The sequence below is a fragment of the Cardiocondyla obscurior genome, linkage group LG04 (assembly GCF_019399895.1).
Source record: "Cardiocondyla obscurior isolate alpha-2009 linkage group LG04, Cobs3.1, whole genome shotgun sequence".
Lineage (NCBI taxonomy): Eukaryota > Metazoa > Arthropoda > Insecta > Hymenoptera > Formicidae > Cardiocondyla > Cardiocondyla obscurior.
The window spans coordinates 2,558,545-2,584,274 of NC_091867.1; the positions used below are offsets into that span (position 1 = coordinate 2,558,545).

At 40.0% G+C, this 25,730-nt stretch overlaps 1 protein-coding gene across 1 annotated transcript; it reads right to left on the bottom strand.

Moving 5' to 3' along the window:
* Positions 1 to 525: 525 nt before the first annotated feature.
* LOC139101766 (RNA-binding protein fusilli) lies at positions 526 to 24,346 on the bottom strand. The gene is made up of 11 exons (XM_070655169.1): positions 24,214 to 24,346; positions 23,702 to 24,143; positions 12,851 to 13,045; positions 12,379 to 12,607; positions 8,950 to 9,039; positions 6,680 to 6,734; positions 6,488 to 6,598; positions 5,783 to 6,053; positions 5,453 to 5,668; positions 5,155 to 5,382; positions 526 to 5,074 (listed from the first exon to the last, which is right to left on the bottom strand). The coding sequence occupies exons 2-11, from the start codon at positions 23,867 to 23,869 to the stop codon at positions 4,097 to 4,099; spliced, it is 2,541 nt and encodes an 846-aa protein (XP_070511270.1). The 5' UTR covers positions 23,870 to 24,143; positions 24,214 to 24,346; the 3' UTR covers positions 526 to 4,096.
* Between the last annotated feature and the right edge of the window lie 1,384 nt (positions 24,347 to 25,730).

Consider the following 25,730-nt stretch of genomic DNA (forward strand, 5'->3'; position numbering starts at 1 on the left):
ATAATCACGAGATAGGGAGAAGAAAAACACTTAGAGATCAATTTTTTGATTAAGGACAAAAAGAGGGAACTCACATCACAAAATATAAAATAAATGGGTAGAGAGAGAGAGAGAGAGAGAAAAGAGAGTAAGAGAATTTTGCACGAGAGAAAGACAGAAAAAAAAAAAAAAAAAAAAAAAACACAAAGAAAACGAGTGAGAGAAAGAGAGCTAAGAGTTACGACACAGAAATCTCCAACTTGATCTGTAGATACCAAAGATACCTGTGAGCCCAAAAAAACAGTATAGAACGTAACAAGGTACCGTATGGTTGCACTCTTCGGCATCTTCCAGGAAGAATCGGGGATCTCCGAGCGCTGCATTTCAAGCATGTTCTCCATAAAACCCAATCGCTTAAAGTGTACGCTTCGCGGTGCGACAAGCGAGACGATGCAACGGGATCAACGTTGCGAAGAGTGCAACCACCGGGCGACGTAATGTAATCAGGGTAAGAGTCCACCAACCCGGCAAGCAAAAAGATATATATATCCACAAGGCACATTTATTAAACATGATATCGTTTTTACCGTCAATATAAAATTCGTCGATATACAGAGAGTGTATACAGAAGATAAAAAAAAAAAGAGAGATTATACCGCGTGTATACGTGTACGTGTGGATGTGTGTTTGTGTGTGTGTGTATGTGTGTGCATGGATAAATTCGTGTATACCGCGTGCGTGTGTCCTACGTCTTTGAGGGACGAGAGAAAAGGGAAAATATCTTGAGATGAAAAATGTCGAGATGGAAGTAAAGGAACAATGGAAAAAATGGAGATTTTCCTAAGAACTCACGTTAATTTCACGTCAACGTTAGGACATTTTCACGCTTTTGACATACGCTTGTGCTAGAATAACTCCGAGATGCAACCCTCAAGAAACGACACGAAAGACGACCAGTTGGCACACTGTGTACTCATCATTAATTTTTTTCTTTTTTTTCCCCTCTATTCAGGTTTTCAAATTTCTATTTCGCATCGTTTCATCATGTCTCGCAGTCTACAATATAAATTAATTCTATACAACCGAAAACTGGGAGACACAATTCCGATATCTTAAGGATGTCCGACTATGTATGCGAGCCAGGGTCCCAGAATTCGAAACGGCGGATAATCTCGCTACGTCTTCGACGATTGGCGATTTCCATTTTCTGGCATCTTTCGTTTTATCTTGATCCGTGGTAAGATCAAAGGTAACATCCGATTCCACTCTAAACGTTCCGAAGATTAAGCGAAAGATAATTTCCTCGTGCAACTGTATTCGACTTCAGTCTTTTTTTTTTTCTAAACGGTTCTCAATTATTTGCAAGTAAATTATTTTCTCAGTTACGTTATTGATGCCGAGAGCCGGATCGAGTGCTCAATGCCAGGTAATTCACCGCAGCTACTATAACAAGCTAAAACTCAAGATTACATCAAAATATACTTGCTATCATTGACTTTGTACAGTGATGCTACCGCGATGCACGCGAAAAGGTGCAGTATAATTATAGAATCACAGTTAAAAAAAAAAAGAAAAAAAAGACAGTTAAAGTGGAAAACTTGTTACAAGGTTTAGGAGAAAGGAGCGTGAGAGACATACTTTTCTTTCTCGTCGAATAAAACGCAAAGGCAATTACTGGTTATAATATGTGTAACCGCGAGTACGAAGGCAAAAAGGAAAGAAAAAAGAAGAAAAAAAAAAGAAAGAAAAAGATCGAACCCGTTATGTGATTGCTCGCGAAACGCGACGGGAGGAAAAATATAAATTCCTCCATGAAACCACACGACATGCAACCAGAATCGTTTCGCATTCTCTTGCGGACACAGTGACTGCAAAGTAGTAATTATGACCGTCTCATGTTTTTTTTTTTTTTGTAGCTATATGTGTCCCCCACTATTCTAATAACACATATGTGTATATTAAAAAACTCGTGGCAAGAAGAAAAAGTGAAATTACCATTAAACAACACTTGGCGATTCGCGCGAACTCGAAATCGGCTTCGCGAGAGGACTGCTCGCGTTTATTGCGAATAATGGAAGCCCGTTATTGGCGTGGCAGTGCGTGAGGTAATTTCTCTGAGGCCACCCTTACAAGAATAAGTTTGGCGAGCTACACATCCTCTCGATAAAGTCGATATTCGATTTCTTAGTACACCAATCTAACTATTCGTCTCAATGTATGTGATCTCACCAACTACACTAATCACAAAAGGTATTAGGGCCGTAAGCCAGCTTTTGAAAGAATAAATACCGCCGACACCACAGTTAAATCACAAGCCGCGAGAGCGTATACAAAGACGGCGTGTTTTTTAATTAATTTTTTTTGTTCCCCGGATACACTCCAAAACCATAATCCGATTATTAATGCACATACTCGGTATACTAAGATATTATCCGTCACACACGATAGAATTAGTGCTGAATCACATCTGTATATGTGTGTATAGAGGTGATTATTAACGATATTATTGTACTAAATGCAGTGAAAACGCAATGTGTACGAAAGTATGTGTATATGTGTGTGCATATATATAATATATAATATATATATAAATATATATGCACGCAATTTTCCCCAAATATAAAATAACAGAGCAAAACGGATCTTATGTGCTTTGTTATAGTCGTGGTCTGATTCACATATATTAACTTTCTAGTTTAAATCAAAGCTTGCATGTTACAATCCTTAAAAGAAAAATAAATGAAAAAGAGAATAGATGAAGAGATCCGCGATGAAACCAACGGGGCGAACTATAATTCGTTCGCGAATATAATTAAAGATAAAATTTTATTTACACAGATTGTAACATACATGCGTATAATAGATGCCATGTATAAAAGAATCTACTATACGTCCAAATAAGGACTTTAGAATATATAACATTGGATGGAATGTCTATTTCTTTACACTTAATGCTAATAAAGTATTTCTAGCAAAATATATAAATCATTTTCACATACATGTATATATATATATATGTATAACCATACATATGTACATATATACATATATATGTGTATATCTATACATGAATATATGTGTATGTATATATAAATAGGTATTTCTGATAATACCCACTTGCAGGCTTTTTTCGGAGACAATAAATGATATTCTCAGTGGACATTTTTCCACAGATACGAAAGAAATATCGGACATTAAAGCCATAAGAATCCAAAGTTTCTTAGCAATGTTATTAAACCAATAATATATCCAACGATAATTATATACTGCATCAAAAATATTTTACAATGATTATTTTTATGGAAAAAAAACCCTTAACATTTAATATGTTGATAAAAAAAACGTCTAACATTAAAAATGTCCAGAGAATGTCTCAATAACTCCTCATTTTCGGTGAAACCCAGAAATGATTTGTGTATTCTACGATATTTCTGAGACGTTTTTTATACGTATTAATGTATAGTATATAAAAGGGAGCGCGTATAGACCACAAAATTCTGAGAGCAAGGCAAAGTACTTCATGTTCACATTGCATTGAATAAGGCACTTAGTTACGCTCACGTGGAAGAGCATTTTGTTTTAAGTTTTAGAGCGTTTTTTTTAATAAGTACTTTGTGAACACGTGAATTACAAGGGCATATGCGCACGCCAAAAATGGAATTTTATATACCCCTATCAGTACAATTAACATGCTTATTGAAATTAGCTTTGCTGCCTAAATGCGTTAGGATAAGAAAAATAATCCGTCTTGCGAGTTAAGTACCGTCGTGTAAGTAACGCCCGAATTTGTATTAAGCATTCCCAAACGTTAGGTACATTTTGTCAGCCGGACAAACGTTGTAAATGACGTTCTGCCAGACTTACATGGAATACGAAACGGAATGTCGTAGATATCGCGAATAATTACAACGCTTACTCGCTAAGAATGTACATAAATCCGTCAAAAGTAAGTCATATTGTCGTAACACGATAACTCCCGCGTGGCATGCGTATTTTCGCGCAAATAACAATTTTTCGTTCGTCTAATGGAGAAACCGAAGCAATCGTTTCCGTTCTCCTCGTCTGGAATCTAAGGAAAAGGTTATAAAACAAAACTAAAGATCGATACAATCATGTATCAGATCTGGGGATAAAACTGAGCTGGATAGGGTAAGCCCGGGGCTGCAGTCGGAGCTGCCGCGTGGAATGCCGCTGCCGGTGTATGCCAAGCTGTACGTTTCGTGGTGACGTTACCTCCCGTCGCATCGGTGGGGAAGGCAGCGTCCCACGTTCTCTTTAAACCCATTATCGCGGCCGGATTTAAAGTTGGTGCGGTGGGAATAATAGGCGCTAACAACCCATGTGGCGCCGGTGCTCGCAAGATAGGAAAACGGGGATGATGAGGAACATTAAAGAACAAAAACGGTGTAGCTGCCGCAGCTGCTGCCGCGGCCGCTGCTGCCGGAGTAGTCGGTGGTGTGTGAAGAGCTGCAGCGGCTGCGATAGCAGCTGCCGCAGACCCTGGGGGTGCTACCGCATATGCAGTAGGGATTTGAGCTTGAGCAACCGGATTCGAACCCGGTAGAGCTAAAGATTTACTTGTGGCAGCAGCAGCAGCGGCAGCGGCGACTGCCGAAGTATGTGTATGGGTAGTCGAGGTAGGAGACGGATTCGATGCCAGGGCCATTAGCCATAGATCCTGATTCCTGATAGCCTGCGCTTGGGCGGCATGTGCTTGCGCTTGCGCCACCTGAGCCTGCGCCTGAACGGCCTGAGCTTGGGCCTGCACCAAAGCGTGAATGTCCCACAGGGGTGGCGGTGGCGGCGGCGCCTGTGCCGTCGGTACCGGCACCGACACCGGTGCTGGCGCAGACGGATGTGTCAAAGTCGCGGAGGACTGTGAGGTCAACGTACCGGGTGATAGTAGTGCCTTGGTAGACGGCGATGTTACCGCACCTGTCAATACCAGATTCATGTCGTCGCCGCTGCACTGGAACACTTCAATGTATCGCTGCTTCTTGCCGTAGACCATGTATCGGTGATGTCGCTGTGACGCACACGCATACGCCGATGCCTCGCTGTCCATTTGAATAAATGCTTCACCAGACGGTTGACCCTGATAAAATCATTACAAAATTAAAGAAAAAAAAAAAAGTGTAAATAAGTAGAACACAAATTTATTTAACCAATATCTACCTGAGCGTTATAAACCATATGAACACCTTGATAGACAATATTTTTCGAATGTTCGCCCATAAATTCTAAGATGTGTTCGACCAACGCTTCGTACGGCAAACCACGAAGCCTAACGCAATCTTTGCGCGTACCAGACGTAATGATATGCTGAGGAAGCAAAGGTGGTAATTGAGCGATAGGCGGTGGTGGTAATATTACTTGCTTCGGATCTGTCGCTCTATTCAACACCTATTATAAAATTGCAATTTAAATAAAAATAAAAGTTTTATATTGTCGTAAAATTTACGCTTAAATTTACCTGTTGCACCTCCGCCGTCGTACTTCGAAAGAGTTCTATATAGCGGCTGCCGATACAGTTTCTATGTTTGCTCAAGGCTTTCACTGCGTCCTCTTCTTTCGCAAATAAAACGAAGGCGTCACCTGTTGCCCTACCGTCTGGTTTTTTTACAAAAAGCACTCCATCTTCGCCATCCAATACTTGGCATGGATTTTGTCCAGATTGAAAAAACTCCAACTATAAAAAAATTGCTAATGACGTATAACGTAAAAATGATAAAGACTATAATGTAATCAAGAAGCTTGCGTTATCGTATATGCAAATATCTTAGATCATTAAATAATTATGTACCACTTGTTTGGCAACACAATCATACGGCAAGCCTCTCATTCTGACGATGACTTGAGCCCCGCGTGATAGAAAAGCGTGCGCTTCCCCGCTCGTACCACCAGCAACGCCAACAAAGTCCTCTCCGGACGCCTTGTATACCTCTATGTATCGGATACCCATGTGATGCTTATGCCGCTTCAACGCCATGTCTCTGTGTTCTTTATTAATAAACCGTACCAATGCTTCGCCGTTACGCCTTCCCATAGGACTTAAACAAAGAGCTACACCACCCCTAAAAAAGTTATTACACCACTGTTAGAATATATTGTCGCGCAGCGACCAACTCCTTTATTCGCATTTACGGTCAGTAGAAAATTGATAAAAACAATTAATAGAACTGTTCTACGAGAAATCTAATCTTCAGAATTGCCATTAGATTCCAGATATATAATTGCTTGTACAACAGCTAATAAGCGAGCAGAAAAGTTTTCTTAGATCGTGTTTATGTTATGTCATGTAAAAGAAACTGGAAAATAGAAACATGTGCGTCTAAGTGCATTGTAGGAAATATGGCTATTTCAATTACCTGCTTCACACAAATCCATGTGGCTTGTGCATAGATACGAAAAAAAGATAGTTAGAGAGACAATTAATTTATATTGCTCAAAAATGCCCGTTAGTTATTATTTATATTGGCTGTATTTCATGTATCTAAAAGAGACTTACTTGGCAACATTTAACCCACGAAAAAACTTGGCAATATCTTGATCTGAGGATTGCCAAGGGAGACCACGTGCTCTCACTACACAATCATTATCCACTTCTTCGTCCTTAGAGCTGAAAATAGATTTAAGTCACGTTAGTTAAATAATCCATAAAAATTAATGTATACATTATATACAAAATTCACAAACTCACCATATGCCAGGTTCCAAAACTATATTTATGACTTCTGGATTCTTAAAAATGTGTCCTGAAAATTAATATATAATTACACAGTAGTCAAATTAATTAACACACATTATTTTAGCTTAAAATAATAAAATCGTTAATTAATTTTTTTAAGTGAGCGATGATTACAATCATCTAAATAATAGTGTCTTTTTCAATTACATTAAGCCACGTAGTCAAAGTGGAATAAACTCAAATAAAAAAACAAGAAGAATAACGTGTGCACGAAGATGCCATCCTAAGATTTCGTCTAAAACAATTGATATACATTTCTTGTTAATCGATTCGGAATCAAACTTTCTTTTTGCCAAGAGGTAAACTTTTAGAACAAATATTCCTCAGGAAACATCAAACGAACGAACTTCAAAACATACCACAGGACATGTCGGTACCACGAAGAATCGTGGAACGCATAGTGTGTAAACAAAGCGTGCACGTAAATTCTACAGACCACGTCACACTCGTAACAGCATCGTAAACTACCGGTTAGCCATCATAGGCAGAAAGGCAAACAGGCACGCGTGTGCCTGACTAGCTGCACTTTCTGTTCTCTTTCTCTCTCCTTTTTCCTTTTCTTTTCACATCTTGCCATCCGGGAAAATAACCGCTTCATATGACACATACAAAAATGTGTAAAAAGAAAAAGAAAAAAAAAAAGAATGCAGTTAATTCTCCTCAATAACAATTTATAAATAATTATTAAATAATAAATTACTGATAACTAACATTTTGCTTATTAAAATTCGTGGAATTACCAAAAGATTTTTTAATTAATATTTCTCGAAGCTGTTTCTTTGACAAATGACGTCTTGTAGTATCAGATTTTTTATACAATATTAAATCTTTCACGTTCTTCTTGTAGTAATCTCTGAGATAAGAAGCAGTTTACTTCTCTTTCCGTTCGACACTATGATAAAACTTATTTATATCTAATCCTTTCTCGATTACTGAATTCTTACACAATTCTTATATTTTTTTCAGAAACTTAAAAATTCTCCTTTTAAATTAACTTTATCTTTACTTTTCATATAAGAAAGTTTTGATAAAAGTCATATATTCTTAATGTTAATTGATTAGTTCAACGAAAATCCCCAAGTCCAACTATCGGCAGTGCGTAATGTTCTCCAAATTTTGCGTTTGCTTTGCGTAATCCTATATCCGCCAGAAAGTCTCCGATTTCTCATACGATCATTCGATTCGTGGCCTCGACGAAATGTGCGCCGTCGACAAGTAAAAATCGACTTTTCTGCGAAATGCATGTGAAGTTAATCAATAGTTTTTTTTCTCCCCCGTTTACTCCAAGTATTTAACTAAAATTTTCATAACGAGCATTAAATAAAAAAGAGATTACAATAGCTCCACATATTATTCGCTAAAAATAAAATTCACATAAATTACTACATATTAATCTGAATATGTACTTAAAAATGCCTAAATAAAATAAATACTTCATCACGTCCTATAATTTTACCAATATCAAAAGTAATATATATTTTTGGAATTGTCACGCTATATATAAGCTTTTGAATTTAGTTTAGCCGTAGCTATCGTTATTACGAACTGAAAGATGAAGTGATGTCCAAAGCAACTTATCTTTCTTTTCTTTTTTCTTGCATGTATTATCGCGATAGCGCTAGCGCGTGTGTATTAGCAACATAGCTTTCTGCAGGTTGAGTATCACTGTGATAAGAAGCCGTTACGCTTTTTAGAACATTGCGTAGCTTGACCTGCGCTTACTTATGACAAAATAGTTGAACATGTCTACGTGTCAATGTATAAGAGAGTATGGATCAATTAAAAAGCATCAAACTTCACCATTTGAAAGAATTCTCTGTCCAACACATTGACAGCCTGAAATTTCGAAAGAACATTATACATTTCTCGAGATAGGCGAACTTCTTCGGAGAGTACTTAAAAAGAGTGACTCTTTGACAAGAGCAACTTAATTAGCAGCGCAATCGCAACCTTCAAGGCCATCTCACCATCGGGCGTAAATATATTGCACGTTATTTGAAGAAATGCGTACAGAAATGTTACATTGTGCAAGCGCATATACTCCAGAGCTCTTATCTTCTACATGAGAGAAGTAAAAAAAAAAAATAGAAGCAAAAAAAGCTCAGTCTGATTATTTTAAGGACTAAGAAACTCTTTCTCATTCGTTCCATATTCGTAAAATTTGTAATCTTTAGGACGAAATATAATTTTTCTTGGCTTTTCTACGAGACTTATTGACTTACCATCCTTGATCATCCTTTGTACCACGTTGACCATGTCCTGTATCTCTTTGACATGAAAGTCATTATCTGTATCTGGCGGTAGTCCAAAATCTGATTTTTAATTGTCAAGGAGAAATCTGTTCGTAAACGATAAAATCTCTGATAACGCAGAACGACTCTCGTTCAAATTCGTTAAAAAGACGAAGTTTAAAATACAATTTTAAGCTAGAACTCTCGACGATCTTTGCACTGAATGCTGACTCAAATTTACCAGTAAGTAGTAATCGCAAGCTTACAGTTTCAGACATATCTCACGCGTCTTTTTTCCAGTAAAACTGTATAAGCGATATTTCAATACAAATACATAAAATTTATAGCGAAAAACTGAAAGATATAAATATTAATTTTTAAAAAACATAATCGCAAAAACCTGAGACTTCGCTTAAAAAAAAAAAAAAACATAGAGAACGTATAAAACCCAATTTGGAAAAATAAGACTTGGAAATAATCTGAGAATATGGATAAGACAACAATTCATATAATTAATATATTTCGTATCTTTTATGCAGATTCCTTATTCGTGCGTGCTCGATTATAAATGACATCAATGCCACTCTGCATATGACCCTAGCGATTATACAGACCTTACATAATGATAATGGAAGAAAAAGACATAATATATATTCAATAAATTATTAATCAAGATATGTTCCCTAGGAAATATAACGCGAGTTCAAAATTTTAAACGTGCCGAGTAACAAGTGGAAGAACGATGGTTTGGTAAACGATGTTACAATGATAAAGCATAAGCAAGCGATACAAAGAACGTTGCATACCCTGTTTATAGTTAACGACCTGCAAATGAATAGACAATTTACAATGGCTAGGAAACGTATGAATCACGTAGAAATTAATATCAGGGATTTAATAGAAAATTAGGGCCATCGAAAAATAAGGAAAGAAACACAACAATATACGTAAAAGCGTATATATACACGTGACGTTTCCTCGTCACTGGACTGTTACCGATATCTTCAACGAGCTGACCTTTAAACCGTATCCTGATAAGACGACATCGTCTTGCGGAGGTTTTCTCAAGTCATCTGGTTATTATTGATTGTAAAATGCGACGTTCCTTTTTCCTCGTTTCGTGATATTTTATATGGTCGCAAACGAAGGATCCAAAAATATACCCTGGCGAAGAGCACAATAATAAAGAAAGAAATGTGAGAATTAAACTCATATTCTAACATTCTTGAAAAAGACGGAGAAAAAAATATTTCAAGCGTGCCGGTTTCTGAATGAATTGTCGAAGATGTTAATTCTACCACGCACTTTTGCTTAGAAACAACGATAAGAACTAATCTAATTCGATATGAGAAAAATTCAAGATATTACAATTTTTTACATTCACGATTTCCTTCAAAATCTGAATACAAGAAAATAATATCAGAAATATAACATATGTATATAATAATTTCAAGTTCCTTATCAACGTCACTCGGGAACTGACACGCCGAGTGACATTTTCGAAAGTCTCTAATCGCGATAGAAGTAATAAAGAGTCAACAACAATTTCGTCGCATCTCTTAAATGGCATTGGTTAAATAAACAGGATAATAAAAAATACGAATCCAATATCCCAAGTTTATGATTATCAAGATATTTTTAGAAGTATAAATCGACGTTTAAGTAATATTTATACAACATTGACAAAGATGCCAAGAATTCTAAATCCACCACAATTTTCCGCTTTGACGAATCCTCTACAAGTATCGCAAATCTGCACGAACTGATATGGCATGTGTGTGTTCGGAAGAGGAATGTAGAAAACCAAAAGTCGGTTAATCTCAAACGCGGCTCGCATTGGCACAGGTGAACGGTAAGTCGATCGATATGCATATGTGCACATTCGTACACATATGTCTCAGACAGCGCAGGTGGTCTTGTTTTATTAGTGCCAGGTAGATGTGGCAATGTATGCTGAATATAAAAGACGGTATGAATCCGCATTAAGATCGGATTTAAAACGAACGTCTCAACTCGTTCGAGAGCGTCTTATTACCTTTGACTTCTCAGAAATTTCTCTACTTCGCGATTCAAATCTTAAACGAAAGTGCGCTGCAACAAGAGATAAATCGAGCGAGAGATCGTATTAATATTCGTTTCATTAGAAACCAGTAGCGAGATAAATTTAATCCGTGAGTAAAATAAAGATGGGACAACGACGTCGTGACGTCTTTAGCAAACAGAATGCAATTTTTATAAATAAATTAATTAATTTAATTATGTGCTCAATGTATGGAATTAAAAGATTTCCCTATATCGAGCCTGAAGTGCGGACGGATAACGGAATCCTATTTTTCAAACTACTTCTCGGATGCAATTAACCAGATGTTCTACCAATCTTTCCACGCCAACCTAAAGACAGATGCGAAACGTAAACGTACCTGTCCGTGACTTTGGTTCGTAGCAATTTAAACGCAAGCGCGGAGTCCAGAAAGTGTCCACGTTGCGAAGGAGATGCTGTTCCACTAGAGTTTCTCCTGCGCCTTTCGACTTTTCCTAATCAAATCTGCGGCAATTCAGACACGTTCCGAAATCGGGCAGGGAGATCGTCACGTTTGCGTTCGAGTCCGCGGATGGTAGGATGGACACGACACGTGCGCTCATAATCTGTACGGAAAGACTACTCGCTACTGGCTCCGCTTGAGACGGCCGATGCCGTCGTTGAGGATCAAGTATCTCGGACCGACTTTCGTCGCGCCGTCTGACGGCCACACGACGCGAAGATTCCCAACGTGGAATTCATAAGCGGCACTCACAAACACGTGGGTGAATTTCTTCGTCAGACGTGCCGGTGTCAGCGTTACGCCGCTCAAGTTAGAGTACGAGACTGCCATACCATTACATGGCTAGGCAACGTTACCGATACACCATGGGGACGAGGACGCGTTGACATTAGCATACAATACGCTACGAAATTCTTAAATTGGCATAACACACTTCGGAGCACGAACTATCCTAAATGAGACTTGAATCGACTATTTTTTCAGAGACCGAAAGGAAATCGATAATAAATTAATTCAGGTCGTTAAATTACCAATAGCGCGATAAACTTTGAAGCTCTTACGCTACTTAAAATTCTTCAAAACCAAAAGTTGTTTCATAATTTCTATCCTTGACATTCTGGTATCATACTCGAAGTTAAAAAGAATTTATCAAGTTTATATCAAAAAGTGACGATAAAATCTTTGGCGTGTTACATGAATAATTGCCATTGTTCAACTGGTCGCACGCAGTGGCATTGATGTCGATGATAATGATATAAATTGTAGGCGGAACGAGAAATAAAGAAACTAAACATGTTTTTCTAAAAAGATACGAAAAAGAAAAACGGAAGTCAGCTCGGTGATTGATGACAACTTCTATATGAACGTAAAAGGATACATTGCAGCATTTCTTGCACTCCGAGCGTCGATAATTCTCCGTGAGACGAGTAGCACTCCACGAAATCCTTCCGAAGATCGTAAAAGTAGTTGTAATGTTCTGGTAGCTCAATGTCCTTATTACAAGCCTCCGGATGCAGGCATTGCCTCATTGGCGCCTGGCCGTCGACGACGAATCGCGGTTTGGCACCGGAAGTTACGCCAGGTACGGTGCTCCACCAAGCCTCAAACTTGAAAACGAAAAGAAAATGTTAATATTCAGACTCGTAATTAGATTATTTTATCGCCGCTACACGAATCCCTTGAAAATATAATTGACGAATACGCTGAGCGATATATCAGCGATCGCATTATCGATACATACGCAAGTATCTTCAAAAGACAGATAATGTTTATCAGCCAGTTAGACTTTTGAATATGATTTTTAATAAACGCCCGTCCTTTCCTCCCACTGTCGCTAATTTAAAGGGCACCTTTTCGATCGCCTGCTGCAGAGAAACCCCGTACTCCCGGAGACTTCGCTCGGTCAAGGCTGGTGCGTGCGCCAGCGCGGCCTCGCTAATAATCCCGCTACTTCCGGCAATCGCTGGGTTCTCGCTGCCGGTCCCGGGCGTGCAACTCTCCTCCATTACCATCGGCCGCACGATGTACTGCTGCCTGCCCAGCACCTGCAAAAAGAACGTGCGCCCGACTCGTGAGATGCGACGGCAAGCAAAAACCGTCGAGCGAGCGCCGCGTTGAGCTCCGCCGAGCTGTTGCTATGCGCCGCGAAATGACGTATCAATTATGCTCCACTCGCGCAAGGGAGAGACGCAACTTCAATTTTATCTGATATCGAACGAACCAGCGCTTTCGCTACCGTGCTTATCGAAGCGGGTCGCCGAAGTGCCGCGTACGCAAGAGTCGAGAGAAAAAAAAAAAAAAAAAAAAGGAATAAGAATCACGAGCCAGCGCGTTTCCGCGCTTCGAAGCCGAAACACTCCGCCGCGCGAAAGTAAACGCTATGAAAAATGCGTATCGCGAAAGAATAACGACGCACGGTTTGTACAATTACTTCGCGCGATTGCACTTAGTCCCATCTGTTCTAACATTCGCGAGCAGAGATAAGATTTGCAGTATCAAAAGATCGGCTTCTTGCGAAACGGGGGCTCTACGTTTCTAACTCTCGCGTGGCCATTTGCCTCGTGCTTTTATCTCGGGTACGCGCTCGCTTTACCTCCATCTTCTGTACGATTAAGAATCTTGGCGATCGTGCGCGATTAGCGATTTCGATTTCGTTATCGCACGTTACGTTATTGACGTGTGATGTAACGCGAGTAAAAATCCGGCAGCGATTACACAAAGAGGCATGTTCGGACGTTTGTTTAGCGTTCCATCGTTAGCTTTTTTTTTTTTCCCCTCCCTGATGATTGCTAAAATATGCGCCGCTGTTGAAAACACTCGGAGGGACGCGGCAATTCTTTTCGATTAAAACACGCAAAACCGAATGAAGGTCGAGGTCTACGACAGCACGTGGTCAAGGTCACAAGCACCTTGAACTTGACCCGCGCGTTTCCTCGTGCATTGATAATGCATCGCGATTAGCAGTGATTAACGCCTGAAAAGTGCCTGCAAAGAGACCGAAGCATATCTGCTAGCCGCAACGTTTGCATATCGATAGGGGCAGCTAGAAATGCACCGCGATGATCTGATTGTTTAAAATATTTGTCTCTTGATCACGGATATTTCGAAAGAAAATGTGAAACGACGTGAATTAAAATTTAATCAAAAGTTTGATTAAAAAATGTAGGAAAAAGCGAAAAGGAAAAGCAAAAAAGTAAAAAGAAGGTCAAAAAAAAAAAAATGTGATAAGCAAATGACGGAAATGAGGCTATAACGAAAAGCATTAAGTAAATAAGTTAATTAAGTTTAAATTAAGTTGAATGTAAATTGGAGGTCACTCAGTATATTACAAAATGATTATGCAGGAAAATGTGAGCAAATGAGTAGAATATATGAATGTGTGATTATAATTATGTACTGACTGGAAGTATTACACTTCTTGTAACGTTATAATAAAAAAAATTATCTATTGTCTTTCTAAGAAAATGTTCAAGTAAATCAATTATTAATTACATATTGTCCTTCGAAGGAAGAGAACTGACTCTATGAAAAAATAAAAAGTTTTCAGGAGAATCCGGAGAAATATATTTAGATAGTTAAAATATTAAATAATTTTGCAGCTTCAATGTCTATTATCTGATCAATAGTTACGCGAATATACGACGAATTAATTTAATCGTTCCTCCCTCATTTAATCATTTACTTCCCGAATCAAGACTTTCTTTTTTAATAGAATAGAATGACGATCAGAGTTTTACAGCTATTGATTCAAGATTTCGCACGTAAAAAAAGCAGAACAATAGATACTCATAAATCACTAAATGAGCTATTCAAACTTGTTTTTTTTTCCAGCTAACAATGAGAAAAGAAATCGTGAAACCGAATAAGAGAAACCGCAAATGAAGAAAATATTGCGGTACTGTGGCAACAATTTTCAAAATTCGCTAATTACACCGCGACATTTCACGTTCCTGTTTCCCATTGTTATCGCAGAAAAATAAAAATGTACAGTCAGTTTTAACATTTCGGAGGATTCAACGAAAGAAGTTCTCAGGTCGGTTTTGTTTCGCAGAAATCAAAACAGCATGTAATACACCTAAATTTTTTATGTCACGTTTTTCTTCTTTTGTTTTTTAATTTCGAAAGAGATAGAAAGCTTCGCGGCACTCAAGTCTTCGAACTTCAGTGTGCAATATGACAAACTTTGTAAAACATTGGTTCTAACGTAGTCTAATGACGTAAGAACGAATGGGCAAAGTACGAAAGCCCCTCGACCTTGCTGAGCCCGCATATCTTTTATACAGGTAACACACGTAAGTACTAAATCAGCATGAACACGTACGAATGATAGTAAATACGTACTATCGTGATTACCGCGTGCGTCGACGTGCAGCCTCGTCTTGAAATTACTATTGCTATTAATATACTAACGTAAGTAATAACGACGATAACGTCTCGAAAGCAATTACGATAGAATCATTTTTCGAAAATAATTTTCTGCAATAATTTCTGATGCGAAGGGGCATGTACGAAGCGAGCTTATCGCGAACTTTTACATATATTTGCCTTTTATGTATTTATTTATGTCTCGGTTTACGTCGCGTGATCACGCTTCAACCTCATAATTATATTTTCAAATATTATATTGCGCCGCGAAGCGATTTCACGTCGACAATACGTTCAAACGCTATTCTGTTCGGATATTCGATTCTTCACACAGAATGCTGGAATGTATTTTTACTTGATATTTCTCATTGATATTGTTTTTAATATATTCTAATATTTCAATCGCTTAAACAATGCAAGACTATTGTAAATTAAGTCCAATAAATAATACAAAAAAGTTATTAAAAATAAAATAAAATATTAAAAAGAGCAGTTTAGAAATGTTTTTTTTTTTCGGGGAAAAAAAAAATTAACGAATGTAGCAACTAAATTAAACGCTACGAATAATTAATCCATTCTATTTTATATCATCCTTTTAATCACACAAGCAATTTTTCAAACTACGGGCGAGCAAAAAAAATAGTTGAACGTATAATTAAACTATTTCCACGATTTGAGCCAAGCGGTTTTTATTTTAATCCTAATTTTTATTTAAAAAGATACGAGCGTAGAATGTTTCTAGTACAATTCGCACATCAGGTTCGCGGCGACATGTGTCCGTGCAAGAAATATAATAGGCAGGTTCTTTGACGCGCGGGGTTAACAGATCAAGGCGATTCTGCCAGAAGCACGATTCATCATCGTGCCGCGATCAAGCGTCTTCGAATCATGCCGTATGTCGATAAAAAGACCGTGGCGCAACACGCAAAAGAGAGGGATCTCTCTCTCTTGTCGAGTATTACGTAAATCTAAGTCGCGCACCTTCGACCGGCCTTCGTCGCGCGCGAGAGATCCTTTTTATGACGACTCGCGACAGGAATGACTTACCGAAAAATCGAAGCCGGAGAGTCGCTTTCTCGGGAAGCTTACGAGAAAGAAACGTGCGTTTATTTCAAACCGCGCATAAAAGAAGCCACCGTGAATATCTTTTGGAATTCTTAAACGGTGAAACGAGCGCGTCGAAACGGCGCGATGAATTCAAAAGAATACGCGAACCTAATCGGCTCATTTTCAAAACAATTGCGACAGATACGTTTCCTCAATAAACGATAGCTTCGATCAATTTCGCCGGCTTCGTATAGAAACCATTCTACTAAATTAAATATTAATTGGGATACTGCACTGTTAAATTAATTTTTTTTAACTTTAAAATAAAACTGCTCCTACTAAATAATTCGCTTTAAAATTTCTTTTATGTAAAAACATTTTAAATAAAATCACAAATTGAACAAGTACAAAAGTGTGAAAGAGTAGAATGTATATATAAATTGTGAATGCGAGCAAAAAGTTCCTTTCTAGACTGTAACATCAAAGTTGAATCCGTCTGCGATTAACAAGCAAGTTTAATTTCGTGCTCGAGCGTCTTCCGGATTCGATGCACGAAAAAGGCAATGTATCCGAAGGACGAAGGTTCAACGAACGAGAGAGTATTCCACCAATACTATCACCCACGCCGCTGTAATCGCTATTCAGAATAACGTTGGCACGCGCCGTGCGGAGAAAACGAAGCAGAAAACAGAAGAAAAAAAAAAAAAAAAAAAAAAAAAAGAGGAAAAGGAGAGCAGAAGAGAAATCGGCGGGGCAAGAGAGCGGCGACGACGCGTGTTCTCTCCTTTTTGCCGACGAGATGTTGCAACCGTATAAAACCGTCGCGCGCGATTCTACACAAGGTCGAGTCAAACATTACACGCGAGGCTCTCATAAATTGTAAATGTGCCGGTCAAACTGCGACGTTACGGGACCCCGGTGGGGAGACCGGCAGGTCAAAGGTTTCCCGGCTTCAGGGGACGGAGACGAGGGAATATCGTCTTCCGCCGAGGGGAACGCGCGGTGAGGAACAAAAAAAGACAAATGGCCATGCAAATCTGATGCGTTATGTAATTCTCGTCGGCCGGGTCAAGCTCGACGTTTTCGCGTACCGCGAGAATAGCGTCAGTTATCATTGCCGTCATGTGTCCACCCCCCAGGTCGATCGACCAAGAAGACCGATCTGTTTCTCCCACAGTCGCCGGATTTCCCGCTTTTTTCTCTCTCTTTTTTCTTTTTTTTTTCTTTTTCTTTTCAACGTGGGATTAGCGAGGTCCCGTAATAGCAGGTCTAATCTATCCGCGTGTCTTGTTTCCTGATACGCGATTGCGTGTCTCTCGACGTTCGCCGAGTCGAGACGCAATCCTGATTCGCAGTGGCCGACCATGGTTAGAACCCGGACTGCCAGGGTGGGAGAGACCATCGCGAGCGAAGGAAGGTGGGAAGAGAGGAAAGAGTTAAGATGGAGGACCGGAATGGGGCGGTCGGTCGCGCGCCGCGAATGTACTGTCCGTGTACACGAACAGAATGCTGGATTTACAGAAAGCCAAAGGAGACGAACCCACGAGAAGGAGGATTCGATGAAGAGATCTCCCGCGTGGGAACCGCTCGTGAAAGATGCACGCCGCTCTCTCTTTCTCTCTGTTTAATAGACGGATGCCTGAGGTCCAGTGTCCCTTGAAAAACACGTGGCTCTTTCCACCTATTCCACCGTGTACATATCCAAAGGTGCACGCATGTATAATTAAACGACGATAAGTTCCAAGGAAACGGCTACGCCGAGTGCCGACGGGCGAGAGCTCGGTCCGGAAAAGCGCGAGTTTGCCAAACACAAGCGGCTTTCCGGGCCGTTCAAATATTAGGCAATCGCGAACGAATCTTTCTCGAGTAAAAGAAAAGAAAAAAAAAAAAAAAAAGCGGATCTACATGTACTCGAGATGAATTTCGAGGCCGGTGACGTTTTCAAATCCGCGGGATCTTAATCCGCAAGCGGAACGTGTATCCCTCGTTTTTGCGTCCCTGACGCCGGCGGCGCATGTTTCAAGACACAGCCGCAGCCTTGCTGTCAGCATAAGTCAACGTCCTCTCGCTTCTCACGAGAGAATGCTCCAGCAAATCTGCGACGGGATATACCGGCGCAATATACCTAGGCTAAAGCATCAACTAGGCTCACCGCAAGTTATGAAATTGGTCTCGGAGTGAACCGCGGTTTGCTGGCGTTCGAAGAGTAATTGAACTCTGTCACCAGACGACTGTATTTCATAAATAACGATACGTGACCATATACACGAGCGGTTCCACAATCACCTCCATCTGAGATCTTACACACGCAATGAACTGTTGACTCTGAGAGCTAAATCTTTTACTGTAAAGCATACTTGGCGATTCAGTTACTTATCCCCGTCGTCGCTGATCTCTCAAAAATTTACTGTTTCAAAGAACGCGACAAAACGGAACCGGTGAGAGCCAACAAGATACGCGGTATCGTAGAAATCTAGAACAGTACCGGCGCGTTCTCAAATCGCAAAAATTCGATAGACCTACTGCGTGCTGCCAGACGCCGGCGTGAAAAACCGAAGGAGGTGATTTTCGAGGCGAGACGATTACGTCAAATACCGCTATCTGCGGCGATATGATCTTTAACGGCAGCGACGTATGCCTCTTATCGTTCGATTTCCTCTCCGTAACCGAGAGGAGAGACCGAGAACGCCTCTCGCTCGCTCGCGGCCGTTGTCCCCGATCGGGGAACCATTCGAGATTATAGGCAGGCAGGTATGCGACTCGGGGGAGAAAAAAAGAAAAAAAAAAAAAAAAGGAAACGGCTGACCAGATGGGACCCGGGCGCACTCGTGCAAGACACGATTCGCAACGAAGAATAAAGGAAAACCGGGAGCACCTGTTGCTGCACGCGTGCGCACAAAATTTCTCGAAAGGCACGATGTATTACGTTGCGCACTGCGGTCCGAAACGGAGGGAACAATGTGGAAAATACCACGGTGGAAAAATAAAAAAATTAAAAAAAATAAACGAAAACGTCACACAGATACCGGGTCTTTTACCGGTTCAGTAATCATTACGGTTCTTAACTAGCTAGGAAAGAAAATAAAAGTACAAAGATACGTATAGTAATGTACGAGAGATCCGTATAAAGACCGTACAAGCTTCCGATACTTTGGAGCTTCCTGTAGAATTAGACCCTCGTTGGTTTGAATTACATAGAGTTTAACGAAGTAAAATCTATCGACGGAGCGTACGAGAAAGCATCGTTTCGGGCAGCCACGTTAGATTCACGATTTCTCGTTTCTTTCCTAAGTATCGTCGGATTATGCCGGGGCGAAATTGCGCGGAACGTGGAAAAATGTCTCAATCGCGAAAGGGAAGGGGTCTCGCAATCAGCCCTTGCGTAAGACCGAGCCGAAAGTGGCCGTAAGCGTCCTCGTACTTTCAAAATAAATTTCGTATAGGCGCGAACGAGCGGATCAAATCAAAGGTACTATTGATTCATTCAAACGTCAAGAAAATTCAAGAGAAATCGACGAGATCTTAAAATCAAAGGATAAGTCGACGCGAGAAAATAGAAAGAGAGAGAGAGAGAAAGAAAAAAAAAGAAAAAAAAATAACGCTGTACGAAATCAGCAGAGAAAAGGGGATAAAAATGACGGACGAAAAAAAGAGAACGAGACGCGAGAAAAGAGAGAGAGAGAGAGAAAGAAAAAAAAAAAAAAAAAATAACGCTGTACGAAATCAGCAGAGAAAAGGGGATGAAAATGACGGACGAAAAAAAGAGAACGAGCGTGCGAACGGCGCCAGGCGCATAACCGGGTGATCGCGCCGGCACAAGGCTGGAGGTAATGGACGACCTTTCGAGGGCGCGATGCTCCGCCTCCACCGGATAATTCGAGAAACAATGGCAGCCGACGACACGCACCGGCATGATCGCGTAAGCGTCTCGTACTAAAAGAGAAAAAGAGAGAGAGAAAGAGAGAGAGAGACCGCGGCTTCCGCAGGAGTGAAGCTACAGTTCTGCATAACGCAGCGACGTGAGTTTGTCGCACGCCACGAAAAACATTTTACGTCCGCATTATGCATCGCACCGTCGATAAATTTAACGCGGTACATCAATCCAGAATCGCGCCCGTATCTTTGGGCTTATCTATGCAAAGAGAAATGTTCGAAGTAATATATGAATCTGTTTTACAAAACGAATACGAATTGCTAATTTTCGAAATCGAGGAGTTATAATCTTTACGAATCGCCACAGAGATCCTCGCCAGCATTCTCTACTCGTCGTTTCGATTCAACTTTGATTTTACTTTTTTTTTTTTTTTTTTTTGATACTCTTTGGCTCGAATTTTAATCTGTAAGTTATGTGATCTTTTAGAAGAACGATGGAAAGGTTATTTGATCACTTTTAAAAATCTTTCACGGCAAATCGATCATTAAAATGAATTGAACGAAAAAAGGGTCATGTTGAATTACATTGAGGTTTTTTTTCCATAAAAAACTATATGCATTTTTCATGATAAAATAATGAAAAAATGCACAAAAAAACAATATGTGAATAAAAAGAGAAATATCGATATGAATTTCTAAATTAAAATAATTATGCAGAAGACTAAGAACAATTATAAAAAAAAGAAAAGAACAATAAAGTCATTGTTATCTGCGAATGCAATTGCTTCGATAAAAACAATCCAAATGTTGGTAACATTATCTTTGCAGCTAAATTATCATGACGTATAGCATTTAGAACAAAACAGCAGCTACAGAAAAATACGCTAATTTTCGCAATCGTTTTCTGCAGTATAAATATTCCTTTAATGATATGACCGATATATTAATATTCATATATTCTAAATATTTCTCATACGTCTCTTTTCGAAGGACGAAATACGAATATTTAAATCCGTCAAAACGATAGATAACAATGATAAAATTATAATAAAAAGTGACGTACATTTTTCTATTTTTACTCAATTAATATTCTTTAAAAATGACATTGAAAAATATTTTACTAAAACTGATTAAAAGCTAAGTTTTACTGCGACGGATGATTTTGAATTCTAAAAGAATTAATAAATCAACTTTCATGAATAATCCCGAATCAACAAAACGCTAAAGTCGTTTAAAATTCATTGAGCCAATAAAGTGACACAAAAAAATGAAAAAGAGATAAAACTTTTGAGGCAATAGAAAGTAAAATTATTTTAAATAAACAATTAGAAGTTATCTATTTTGCATATACATTTTTATGTAATGAACGATTTTATGTGTATTAAAATGTATTAAATTAATGCCCTTCGTACGTTGGGCGATTGTAATATTTTCCTTCGTCCTTCTTAATTATATTTTCTGATAAAAAACACCTGTTAGAAGCTCGTAACTTAAAAGACGACGATACGCGATTATTGCGATTTCTTCACCGAGATTTTTTATTTACAATCGCGTTTTTATTTACATCTCGCGTATCGAGACTAGATCGTAATACGTTTTGAAAAACTTGCTAATCACGATACTTAATTGATCAGCGTTCGTCGTGAAAACAACTCGATCTTTCCGCGATATAAAACTAGCGAATCTACCGATATATCCACCGATACGCGATTATGTTTTGTCTCGTGTTCGAAAATTGTTTTCTAACGTAATCTATCGACTTTTTTTTTCACGCAAAATAAAGGTAATAATAAATCGATTCAGTATCTATGTAACGGTATTAAGATTTGAGAGATAAAGATGTTATCAGAAAAACTCGGGTTTGAATTAGGCAAATTGTAATTCACGACCTCGTACTGTAAAAAGCCTCGTATAGTCACGAACGTATTTTTAACGTTTATTCTAATTAAGAGAACGGATTTGTAGTTGCGGCTACGACGAAAACTACGACGAAATTGGCTTTTACAGCCAGAAATAACCAGGTCTCGCTAAGCACGACTGCTTTTTATTTTCAGATTACTATCTTATGTACGAAGAAAAAGAGAGAGAGAAAAAGAGAAGGAGATATTTACATATCTAAATCTTCGAAAATGACACGGTGCCCATACTGTCCTATATTTATTAGCAATAGAGTTATCACTATAGCTGCCGTCAGTATAAACACACGAAACACGAAACTTAAATGTACCTTGATTCACAACAAAAGTGTGAATCGCTACGGAAAGATGGTTTCTATATAAGTTTATACTCGTTTAATTTAAAAAAAGAAGAAAAAAAAGAAAGAAAATATTTATTTTCTGAAAAATGTTCTTCTTTCTGTAAAAAATACGGAACACATGTGCGGTAATAAGACATGTATTGCAAAAAATACATTACAAAACATTATCGTCGTGCTCTTAAACAATTAAAAAATTTTTTAAAGTTAAGAGATAATATATTTTTTTAAGTAAAGAGATAATCAAGTGACTCATCAGTGTGTCAAAAATTATATAATAAAAAAACCATTGTAAAATATTGTTGCAGTATATCTAATTAAAAATATATAAATAATTGTAGTTAAGAGACTTTAGATGAGTAAAAGGCTTGTCATTCTGCATGATTTTAAATGTTACAAATGTTTCTTTAAATAAAAATTATTAAATTCACAAGTACTATTGTTGACTCTCGACATTCATTTCTTAGCGACTTATTTCGAGACAAAATTCAATTAAATTTTTCAAAACGCATTAATAATTATGTATTTAATTTCTGTAAATTAATCTCAGTCTCAGCTCCGAAAAATGAAGAAAAACAAAACAAGATTTTTCACGCGAATAAAAGTTATACTTTACATCAAACTCTAGGTGATTTCTATCGACAATCAGCGCACATTTTCACAGTGATCCCGGTGCTAGATTAACAAGATTTCGATTCGTTCGTACGGTCGATCAACCGACCGTCGCTCGCGGCGAGACTTCTAACACAATCTCGTCGTCCTTGATTGTAACTCCACGTCGGCAGGTGACAAACAAATGACATCTGCATTAACGAAATATACGTGCTGCTCAATCGTACAAACTGGTAGGCAATCAAGCTAATCAGGATTATCCTTCGGCAATTATATTTAATACTAATCCTGGCTTACCCTTACTACTTCCCTCTTTTTTCTTTTCTACTTCTCGAAACTGGTAAAAGATCAAGATCAGCTAAATGAAAATTAAATCGGTAGAATAAAAATAGACGGCGGTTATCGCAAGGATGTTCCCATGAAAAGATGAATCTCGGAGTCGAGAACCAACTCGTCCGTGGCGAACCACTTCCGCCTCGCGCGATCTCTCCTTCTCTCTCTCTCTCTATTTCTCCCTTTCACCCGTCGTGTGCCTCCTCTTTGCACTTACCTTGTTCTGCAGCTCGTCGATGAGCACGTAGACAAGCAGCGTGATCTCCTCCTCGTCGGAGCCGAGCGCGTTTCCCTGGAGACCGGCGGTCGCCACGTACAGGGTAACCAGGACATTTTGAGAACTGCCCCCTCCTCCGCCAGTTCCTCCAGTCCTTGTTCCCGTCATCGTTTACCCGCGGGAGCACACCTGGCGAAGCAACCCCCTGATCCGATCCCGCGTCCGGTTCCTCCCTTCTTCACTCCTTTCTCCGCCGCTATCGCCGCCTGTTAATGCACTCGCGCGACGTCCCGAGGACGTCCCTTATCACTAATCGCTCACTGATTATCCGCCACGCACGACATGCTCTCTCTCCTTGCTTCTCGCGGGGACGGAGGGACGCGGCGACGATTTGAGGTTATGGGTCCGACGTTGACGGTGATCCGACCGACGGGCGGCGCACCTGGATTAACCGAAAAGAGAAGATGAGAAAGGTGGTGGTTTTGCACGCGCGAGCAGGATCGATCCCGTACTATGTTCTCTCCCTCAAGTCGGTCGGTCACTCGCGGACGGAGGACCGTCGAAAGTCGCAAGGTTCTCCGCAGCACTGACCGTAAGTCCCCCTGTTCGAACGTAACGAGGCGAACACGTCGTCGTTGCCTCACCTGGCGACTGCGCGTCAATGCGGCCCCTCTCTTTCGTTGGTTGGCGGCCCCTGGCTTGGCTTGCACGGCGTCTTACGCTGCGGAGGGGAAGAGAACGCGCAAATGAGAAAGAGAAAGAGAGAGAAGGAAACGCTTATTGCGCGGAAGGTGTTCTTGTCGAGCAAACAGCAAAAACGAATTAATATCACGCGGAATTTCAATCGGCGCTAATGACGAGTTATGCCAGTGTGCATGAGGATATCGGCCGTTCAAGAGAGCGAGAGAGAGAAAAAGAACGGAAAGAAGGAAGGAGGAGAAAGAGAGAGAGAGAGAGAGAGAACACTTGTTGCGCGCCATGAAGCGGCTGCTTTCTTTCGCGAGGAGAATAATGAAATAAATAAATATCCGGCGAAATTGCGATCTGCACGGGTTAATGATGGGTTTGATAGGTGTACGTCTCGATGTCGAACGCACGGCAATTAAACGGGGAAAGGAAAGGAGAAAGGAAATACATGTGTATACCAAGGAATAATCCGAACAGCAAAAACATGAAGCTTCGAATGTTTGATGGGATTTGGAGAAACGCGCAGAAGTATTCGACTCGCGAACGATGTCGATAACGCGTTTCGGATAACAGATTTAGCGCAGATAAATGAGAAAAAGATACATGCCTGGATGAGCGTTCGCCATACAAGTCCGGAGTACCGCTCGGATTATTCGTCCTTTCCGGACTTCCGAAGTACCGCGCCTGCAGGTGTCGCTCGAAAAAGTACGGCTGAATTTAGAATCGGGCTACCTAAAAGGTACACAGAGGGAACCTCCCCCACCTTTCATCTCTATGAGAGGGCAGCATCAAATACCTGCCTGAAAAATGAAAAAGAAAGGAGGTTAGAAGCGACAAACAGAGAAAGAGAAAGATTGAGAGAAGGAAAAGAACCAAACCAGAAAAAGAGAGAGAGAGAGAGAAAGAGATAGCAAAGAAAAAAAAAAAAAAGAAATTAAGGATACTTCACGCGAAGAAGATGCGCAAGTTCGAGGCGCGCGGAACGAGAAAGCGCGATGAATTTCTCGTCACCAGCGATGGGGCCGAGAAAAATCGGCGGCGCGAGCGAAAGGCGCAAAAGCTTAGGGCAACCGAGCGTCAGGTGCGCAAACGCCGGTGTCGTCCCGCTCTCTCACGAGCCACGTCCATCTGAGCGACGCCTCACCTTGCCTCACCTCGCCTCACCACGCCGAGCCTCGCGCTTATGGCAGATCCATGTAGCGCGCACGTGGGACGCGCCGTTTCCACGCGCGACGTTTCGGTCCATTCGCGTTGTCCGCAGCGTCGATGCTCCGAAATTCTACGCGAAACGCGACGGCCGCGCGCAACCTTTCGAGTGACAAAATGGCGCGAGTACGCATGC

Bases quoted from the DNA above. Each gene is read 5' to 3' on its own strand.
- LOC139101766 (XM_070655169.1), bottom strand. From the start codon at position 23,869: ATGACGGGAACAAGGACTGGAGGAACTGGCGGAGGAGGGGGCAGTTCT. The intron at 13,046-23,701 runs GTAAGTGCAAAG...TTCTTTTTGCAG, and splicing joins TCGACGAGCTGCAGAACAAG to GTGCTGGGCAGGCAGCAGTA. The intron at 5,383-5,452 runs GTAAATTTAAGC...ATTTTATAATAG, and splicing joins CGACGGCGGAGGTGCAACAG to GTGTTGAATAGAGCGACAGA.